At 49.2% G+C, this 9,659-nt stretch overlaps 1 protein-coding gene across 1 annotated transcript; it reads right to left on the reverse strand.

Annotated features, from left to right (window-relative positions):
* Nucleotides 1-751: 751 nt before the first annotated feature.
* Nucleotides 752-7,722, reverse strand: POLR2M (RNA polymerase II subunit M). The gene is made up of 4 exons (XM_088657090.1): nt 7,436-7,722; nt 5,277-5,948; nt 4,373-4,595; nt 752-1,366 (listed from the first exon to the last, which is right to left on the reverse strand). Exons 1-4 carry the CDS (start codon nt 7,522-7,524, stop codon nt 1,226-1,228), a joined length of 1,125 nt encoding a protein of 374 aa, XP_088513216.1. The 5' UTR covers nt 7,525-7,722; the 3' UTR covers nt 752-1,225.
* Between the last annotated feature and the right edge of the window lie 1,937 nt (nt 7,723-9,659).

Below are 9,659 nucleotides of genomic sequence, written 5' to 3' on the forward strand. Positions count from 1 at the left end.
AATTACACATGCACACACATAATTAAAATGAAAAATTGGGAGTGGCTTGGGAGGTCATAAAAAACCTTTTGACCAGGGTCCCACAGCAGGGGACTCAAAGCAGTAAAACAATCTTTTAAAATTAACTTTTGTTTTTATATTTTTAAGGCAAATTGGGGTGAGGGTCTTGAGGAGGTGCAAAGTAACCTCTTGAGGGGGTAGATCAGGCATCCCCAAACTGCGGCCCTCCAGATGTTTTGGCCTACAACTCCCATGGATCCCTACCTAAGAGGACCAGTGGTCAGGGATGATGGGAATTGTAGTCCAAAACATCTGGAGGGCCGAAGTTTGGGGATGCCTGGGGTAGATGCATCCCATGGGCAGGTTAGCCCTCCCCACACTTTAGAGGAGGTTGCCTTCACTACTGCATCTAGCTCATGACCTGCTACGCTGGCAAGCTGAGGCTCCCCAGGGCTTCAAACAGGGAGACTCACACAACCCCATGGAGATGCTGTGATTGAACCAGGATCTTCTGCATGCCAATCATGTGTACTAACACTATGCTATGAGCCTTTGCCACAGTCCACCCCAGCCAGCACGTGTGCCTCATACCAGAAGCACTCCTAGAGATATTGATCTGCAAAGGGTTGGATCTTCTCCCCCCCCCCCCGTTTGATCTGGCCTGATCCAGGGGATGCCTCCACAGGCAGTGCAACTAACTGACGAGGAGGTATTTTAACCCTGACATCACAAGGAGACACACACTGAAACATGCTGCTCCTGAATTTTAATGCCACATAGAAAAATATAGAAACACAACACTTTTAATTTTTAAATAGAAAATATTGTCATCTTTTACACAAGTTAACAAATCTTACATTTGTTTGGAATCAGGCAAAGACTAGAAGGCAAAGACTTGGCTGCTCTTGCATCCGTTGCCGCCTCCTTTCACACGTGGGGCACAGCAGACTCAGTATGCTCCTGCACAAACCCAACTGAGGCATGCCACTGGGGACTGCTGCTTCTAGGACTTACAAGCTTTCAAAATGCACCAACTTCTTTGGCAAGCAACAGCATAGGGACCAGGGAATCTGGAAACCTCTGCAGCACTCTGGTTAACCCAGGGCCTCTGCAGGTGAGCACTCCTAACACCCTTGGGAAAATTTGTAGCAGCGCACAAGAGCAAAAAGCACTGCGATCCTTCTGTGTCTTCTCCCAGGCACCCACTGCAGATTCTGCCTTGGACTCAGTCTTCAGCCGAGCTGTAGCATTCCTCGTCCCTGACTTCTCTGTAGTTGCCCAGCATCTCCCCCTCTAGCTCATAGCAGGCCATCTGAGGGCCTAGTCTGCCTGCAAGCTTCTGGGCTGCAAGTTTGGCTAGCATTTCCTATAAAAACAGAGAAGAGAAACCATTTACTGAAAGTTAGTACAGTGGACCCAGGTGGCGCTGTGGTTAAACCACTGAGCCTAGGGCTTGCTGATCAGAAGGTCGGCGGTTCGAATCCCTGTGACGGGGTGAGCGCCCGTTGCTCGGTCCCAGCTCCTGCCAACCTAGCAGTTCGAAAGCACGTCAAAATGCAAGTAGATAAATAGGAACCACTAACAGCGGGAAGGTAAACGGCGTTTCCATGTGCTGCTCTGGTTTGCCAGAAACGGCTTTGTCATGTTGGCCACATGACCTGGAAGCTATACGCCGGCTCCCTCGGCCAATAATGCGAGATGAGTGCGCAACCCCAGAGTCGGTCACGACTGGACCTAATGGTCAGGGGTCCCTTTACCTTTACCTTTACCTCTGGTTAAGAACTTAATTCGTTCCGGAGGTCCGTTCTTAACCTGAAACTGTTCTTAACCTGAAGCACCACTTTAGCTAATGGAGCCTCCTGCTGCCGCCGCACCACCGGAACACAATTTTTGTTCTCATCCTGATGCAAAGTTCTTAACCTGAGGTACTATTTCTGGGTTAGCAGAGTCTGTAACCTGAAGCGTTTGTAACCTGAGGTACCACTGTAAATGCTAGGGTGGTCCCTAGGCCCAACAGAAACACAACAGATGAAGCCATATACTATGAGCTGCCCACAGAATCCCCTGGTATCAAGGCACAGTGCCATGCTAGAAAGAAGGGCAGTGGAGAAGAGGGGTGGGGGGAACAAGACCACCATTCACAGTGCAAAAACAACTTTGCCACATTGCGCTGAACACTGGGAAGCATTTGGACACAGAGAGAGAGAGTTGCTGTATAAGATGGAAAACGGGACTCTAAGGACAAAAATCCCAGTGCAAGCAGGTAGGTGGAAAGGGAGATCCAGTCCTCTCTTTTCTCTGGCATCCTTAACCACAGAGTTTCAACACCAGTGTATTAATTAATGAAATTGAAGAAAGAAAGAGACATCATAGAGCAAACTAGCTGTTAAATGCTGGAAGTAATTGTCCTTTACAGGCAAATTGTACTTCAGGCGAAGGTGTTCAGAGAAAAAAATCAACTCAACTCTGGCTGATATTTATCTAGCTGAGTCTACAAATCCAAGATGGTTAGACCAGATATGACATTATTTGTAATTTAATTACAGACAAACTGCCCCCAGTTGTTTATTAACATCGCAATAAGCAAAAGAAAACAAAGCAGAGCGTGACAAGACAGTATTAATTTAGTGCCCGATACTCTTCTGTACTCATCCCATTCTCACCTGCATTTAAATTAAATTAAGACTTGCAAGTAAATTAAGTGGATATGCATATGAAAAAGATTCATAACTCAAATTCAGCATGTAGAATTTCAAAGCTATGCAAAACTGGCTTATTTGCAATCTGCTTATTTTTACTTGTAAGTCAACATGAGTTTGATTGCAATCACAAACAAATGGGGAATAAATATCAAAATAAATAAGCTAAGTTTGCTCTGACCATTTCTATTCAGAACATTCCTATCCAAGTGTTTTTTAGAAAGCAGCATCTTTTTAGTGAAGTTGAACACTGGTACTACTGAGTCAGGCCATTGATCCATTTGGCCAAGTATTGCTTCCTCTGACTGGCAACAGTTTTTCAGTATCTCAGGCAGAAACAAGAACAGCCCTGCAGCAGCAGCAGCTGCATGAGGCCAAAAGGGGCTCATCTAGTCCAGCATCCTCTTCTGATAATGGCCTGCCAGATGCCCATTATGGGAAGCCACAAGAACAGAGCACAACAGCACCCGGCAGCTGGCATGCAGAGCATACTGCATCTAACAGGGGGCCTAAAACACAGCCGTCTTGACTAGTAGCATTGGATAGTCTTATCCTACATGAATTAGTCTCTCTTCTAGCCAAAACTGATAGCCACCATTACCTCTTGTGGGAGTGAATTCCATAATCCTATATATAATAAAGTCCCTGTGTCTCTGCGTCCAGATTCCGTGTGTCCCTGGGTTTGCGCTACTGCGCATGTGCCCCACGGACACAGGGATTGGACGCAGAGACTGGATGCACACACCGCGCACTCTCCCCACTGATGAAGAGAACCAGAACCCAGTAAACGAGCCACTGGCAGCTTCTCCTCCCGCCTCCCGCTCAAGAGCGGCTGCTGCTGCTGCGGGACAGCGAGATGCTCAACAAAGCCGCCTGTCCTGCCGGCGCCGCAATCTTCCCGCACCCCATTCTCCCGCCTGCTCAGCGCTCGGCCTCTTCAGTTGCTCGGTGGTCCGTTGGGGGAGCCTGGGGCCCTCGGTGCACATCCCTGCTGGTGGAGGCGGCCCCAGGGCTTCCTCTCCATTCCCGGCTGCCCATTGTGCCCGCCTCTCCGGGCAGCACGGCGTGAGGCGGCGGCTGCAGCCCTGGCTTCTCCTATAGCCGAGCGCCGGGGTTGCGATCCGGCCTTGCCGCTGCCGCGGCCGCTGCTGAAACACGCGCTCTAGCACCCGTTATTTTAACGGGCTTCAAGATACTAGTCTGACTATATTTTGCATGTAGAAGTACTTTCTTCTGCTTGTCCTCAATCTTCCACCCTCCAGCACCAGATGACCCTCACTGAGTTCTAGTGTTATGGGAGGGGGAGAAGTTTCCTACCCACCTTTTCCACATAATGCACAACACGTCTCTCCCACCTCCTGCTACCTTTCCACCGAGCCGGCACATTCTGCAGGATAAGCTGTGCTGTACCACCAAGCAATGCATTCTCCCTGATGTTGGTTTGGGGCTGGACCTTGTGCCTCCTTTCTTTCCTCTGTCCTCCAGAGTCCAGGGCAAAGCAAAAGTATGGAAGCCTCTTTGCCACCACAGACTGTTCTAACTCTGGGGTCAAGGAGTTCCCTCCTTAGAACAAAATTATAGCAGACGCTTCTCCCCCTCCACCCCCCACAATCTGCATGTACCCATAATATGTAACAGGAGCTCATGCAAAGCACCAGCGCTTTCATCCATACCTCATAAGCTTCCTTTTGTTGGATCTGAATCGCTACTGAATCTTCTAGGGATAGCAGCTGCGTAGGCTCATGATGAAGAGGGGGTATCCGAGCAGCTGTGATGTCATTCAAGTGCTTCTTATCTCTGTGGCGTCTTTCCTCTGCAGAAAGGGGAAAGGGGGGACCTCTAGGGGAAGGGCTATATGGGGAGCCACAAGACGATCCACTTGACTCAGTCAGCAATCTAGAAGAAACCAAGAGCACAGCTCATGAAATGCCTCCCAGCCCTCTGGCACATAAAGTTGTTCCCTCCCTCCACTCCTGTTCTGCTCTGAAATTTCAGGTTTGGACACTGAAGGAGTTTGAGGCTAACATCTGATGCTCAGGGAAGCTTCCTCAGGTGTGCTTGCACAGAAGAGTGGGGCCATGAAGCAATCGAAGAATTAAAATGACCCCCATATTGCTCTATCCCAAGGATTATGGTTTATAAGAGGTCTGACACACTTTATATTCTCATATAGGCCTCCAGGGAGGGCAGAGAAAATGGCAGCTCTAGTCAGGTGGCAGCTGCTGCCTGGTTTCCTTCAAGTCCACCTGGCCTTGGGCCAAGGGAGAGTTTAGGGGTCTCTGAGTGGAAGAGACCCCTGTGACTCTACACTGCTTGGGCTAAGTTCCCCCTGCATTTGAGAAAGGGCCATAGCTTGGTGGCTTTGCATTGCATTGCATTGCAGGGGTTGGACTGGTAACTTCCAACTCTACAATTCTATTGTATCACAGCAAGTAATAACTATTTTATAATCCTACCTTAAAAAAAATTATTCCCCAAAATATGTATCCTAAACTTCCCAGTATGCATAAAACATACCCACACTTGTGGTTATAGCAAAAGCTCTCTCTGCGAGAGCGCGTTTCCTACAGTACTCACACATTAGCTTTAAATTTGCTTCTTTTTGCCACAGGGTGCTTCGCTCTCAGTTCTAGCACTTCCATGTAATGTGGAGTTTTGGGTGGTATGTTTGGAAAGTTCTGAAAAGCACGACCTTTACAGTCAAAACTCTGCCCATTTTCAGAGTTCTCCCCACACTCTCCCCCACCAACTGAAATTCTTTCAAAGGCATCCACCAGTGCTTCACTGCTGCTGCTTGCAGACTGTGCTGGATTTTCAGTTTTGTCTAGAAAATTCCGCTTGGGAGCCTCCTGAGCATCTTTTGGAAGCCTGGCTATTGACACCTCCAAAACAGTTTTGCTTCCTTGAGGAAAACTGGTGTCCTCAGGGGCTTGTCCTACTAATGCACTTCTGTTTGCTTTGCTTCTTTTCTTGGTCCAGACACTTTGCTTGTTCTGCAGAGATGATTCAATCTCATTGTAGTCACGTTCAGAAATAAGAGATGGGTCTTGGCATGTTGACTTGTTGCTGACAACCCTTTTTTGTTTGCTAGATTGGATGGCCTCTTGTTTTTCCTGGAACTCTAATCTAACAGCAGATAGAAGCTCAGTTGTTCTCTGTAGCTCTTCCTCTTGTGCGATAGCAATCTTCAATTTCTCAATGAAGTTGGATATCTTTTTACCTTTATCCGGAAGCCTGGATACAAATTTCCTATAATAGATGTGATGAAGATACACAAGGTAAACAGAATTCAAGGATGAGTTCTAATTCACATTTTGAATTCCTCTGAAGCCTATTAGCAAACACTCTGCTACTATCCCTTCTATTTGTTTGAGGTTGTCAAATGCAACAGCATGGTTTTTTCCATAAGGTTTTCTGTAAAAAAAATGTTTGCATAATAAAATCGTTTTATGGCCTCTAACTAAGCATGTTTATTTTACTTGTATTTAGTAAAGAAAACGAAAAATGTTGAAACTACCAAGATATTGTATGGTAATTGCAGTTGGCATCATGGGAACATAGGAAGCTGCCTTATACTGAATGAGACCATTTACCTATCTAGCTTGGTACAGTACACACAGCAGGATTTCATGCAAGATTCTCACCTTCCTGCCAGGGACTGTTCTGTATGCAAAACAGATGCTTTTACCAGTGAGTCACAGCCCAACCATTTAATGCTGCTAATGAGATAAGGAAATGACCCCCCCCCCCTCCTGAGCCTCAGCACATAAAACAGAGTACTGTAGAGGGGCACACCTGACCCAATGTGACATTTGGCCACCCTTACTTGGAGCTTTCGTTTCTGAAGGGGGAGGGGGAGATCTTCTCACATTTGAAAAGTGATAATAGTGTGCCTGCAGTGTTTCTATTTCATATCATATTCAACAACATTTAATTTTCAGATAAAGCAGTTTTAGTTGAATTAAAAAACAACAGCTCACTGGCAGTGTGCATTCATGTGTGCACTTTATATGTAACAACCATTTCCATAGAAGCCTCTAGTGTTTCTTTTGTTATTGATGCTGCACAATTTTATTTAGTTTGTCATATCTGAGAAGAACCTAAAGCACCTGCCTCACATGCAAAAGTTTCAGTCCTCAGCATCTTCAACAAGGGCTGGCTCAGACTTCCACCTGAAATTCTGGAGCTGCCGCTCATCAGTGAAGAACACAGCAAGCCATGCAGACCAATGGCTACATGTCTTAGCCTTTCTCGTGTGTGGGGGGGGGGTGTGGGGGTGTGTGTTATTTATTGACTTTGAGATGCTTTGAGGGGCACAAAGTACCAGGAAAGCAGCACGAAAATACCAGCCATTGATTTTCGTAGAAAAGTAGGCAAAGGATACATTTCTGAAATACGACAATAGCAGAAATGCTTGAGAGTCGTTCACCGCGGTACCAGCACAAAGGGCTGTGTAAGTTGTTTTAAACTGTTCTTACAACTTATAATTGCGTTTTGATGCTGTAATCCGCCCTGGGGCTTTACGGTGAAGGGCGGTATAATAAACAACAACAACAATATCGTTAATACTACCACTACTACTAATATTGTCCCGGGGTTGAAGGGGCGCCCCCCGAAAGGCAAAAGCGGAGGGAAGCGCCACTATCCAGGGGAAGGGGAGCGGCTCGGCCAGCCCAGCCTGAGCCGCGGTGGGGAGAGTCGGCCCGGCCCCTCTGCCCCCACCCCCGGCCTCTCACCGGTCCCCCAGCAGCTTCTCCTGCCGACTCAGCATCTCCCGCAGCTCCGGCAGGCTCCGGCCTCGCAGCTGCTCTGGCGCCACCGCCATGCCTCGCCCGGGGAGGGAAGGCCCGCATGGTCCCGGAGACAGGAGGAGAGCGGGCGGGGACGGAGACAGCAGCGGCAACCCTACCGCTTCCGGCCCCCGCTGGGCGCCGCCATGTTTCCGGAAGCGCCCTACGGCTCCCCAGCGGGGCCAAAACACTTCGGTGGGCCCTTTACGGCTTCGCTTGCTAAGCAGCCGTTTCGGCAGGAGCCAGAGAGGCGCTGCTGCAAACGCGTTCCGACGTTTTTAGGATGCTTGACTGCTCCTCCCACACCCCCTTATGTATAACTCGTTTCTATTTATAAAATTAATTGCAAAGCGCTTTGGGCGCATGTTAAAACCAATCTTAACAATACTAATTAATGGCCAATGATGGCCAATGAATGAACAGTGAGATGCAGCAGCAGAAAGGGCTAATGCTGCTCTACTCTGCATCAACAGACCAAGAGTCTTGGTCAAGGGAAATAACAGTGCCACTCTATTCTGCCTTGGTCAGAATACAACTGGAGCTTAGGACTTGCAGATCAGAAGGTCGGCGGTTCGAATCCCCGCGACGGGGTAAGCTCCCATTGCTCGGTCCCTGCTCCTTCCCTCCTAGCACTTTGAAAGCACGTCAAAGCGCAAGTAGATAAATAGGTACCGCTCCGGCGGGAAGGTAAACGGCGTTTCCATGCGCTGCTCTGGTTCGCCAGAAGCGGGTTAGTCATGCTCGCCTGGCCACATGACCCGGAAGCTGTACGCCGGCTCCCTCGGCCAATAACGCGAGATGAGCGCCGCAACCCCAGAGTCGTTCGCAACTGGACCTAATGGTCAGGGGTCCCTTTACCTTTACCTTACCTGTGCCCAGTTCTAGACACCACAATTTAAGAAGGGTGTTGACAAACTTATGCAGAGGAGGGCAACCAAGATGATCAAAGGTCTGCAAACCAAGCCTTATGAGGAACTGTTGAGAGGAGATATGATTGTTGTCAACACTGACTGGCAGCAGCTCTCAGTGTTTCAGGAAGGCTTCCCTCCTAACCATACCTGGAGATACTGTACTGAGGATTGAACCTGGGACCATCTGCCTGCTGCAAAGTGGAGGCTCTGCCACTGAGCTACGGCCCTTCTATTCAGAAGGGGACATGGATGGCTTTAGATGAAGAAGGCCCAGCTCTCACAGAAATACTGAAGCCAGCCAGACTCCCGTTCTGGCCTTACACCTCCAGTTTCTTCGAACTTTCCTGGAGAAAGCTCAGCACTTAGTGGATCTGCTTCCATCCTAAACGTCCAAGCTCCCGCTGAAAGAGGCTTCCTTCCTTCCTTCCCTCTGGGATGGGGCCCAAGCCACAGCCCATCCTGTTTATCAGATATTTGGCTGAACAGTGACTGCATCATCATGTTTCCGTTTTCCAACTGATTGGACCGGTTTGGGCTTTCTTTTCTTTTTTCCTAAGAAGAAAAAGCCACCAAACTGGGAGGGTTTTCCTAATATTTCTTCTAAGTGAATGGGTTTCAGAAAGTTCAGATCAGCAAAAACAAAGCACGCCACAGCCAACAGTGTAAAATGTGCTCAACAAAGGATATTTCTTCTTGAGAAGAAATCAGGGCCGGCGCGTCCATTTAGGCGAACTGGGCCATCGCCTAGGGCGCCAAAATGGAGGGGGCGCTGCCCAGCCTGCCCCCCAAACCCCCCAGCCACCGCCCGCCACCGCCGCCCTCACCTGTGGCTTCCTTTCTTATTTTTTTCTTCTCCCAACGTTGCCGGGTGAGGGGCGGGCTAGCGAGGTGCCACGCTAGGGGCTGACTGGCATGATGCCCCTCCTCGCTGGCCCGCCCCTCGCTCGGCAACATCGGGAGAAGAAAAAATAAAAAAGAAGCTGCTGGCCGAACGAGGCTGCTGGCTGCAGCTTCCTCTTTTATTTTTTCCCCTCCCAACGTTGCCGGGCGAGGGGCGAGCTAGCGAGGCGCCATGCTAGTGGCTGACTGGCGTGACGCCCCTCCTCGCTGGCCCGCCCCTCGCCCGGCAACGTTGGGAGAAGAAAAAATAAAAAAGAAGCTGCTGGCCGAGCGAGGCTGCAGCTTCCTTTTCTTCTTCTTCTCCCGCCGTTGCCGGGCGAGGGGCGGGCTAGCCATTCACACTGGGGGGGGGGCGCCAG

The sequence above is a fragment of the Zootoca vivipara genome, chromosome 13 (assembly GCF_965207765.1).
Source record: "Zootoca vivipara chromosome 13, rZooViv2.hap1.1, whole genome shotgun sequence".
Lineage (NCBI taxonomy): Eukaryota > Metazoa > Chordata > Lepidosauria > Squamata > Lacertidae > Zootoca > Zootoca vivipara.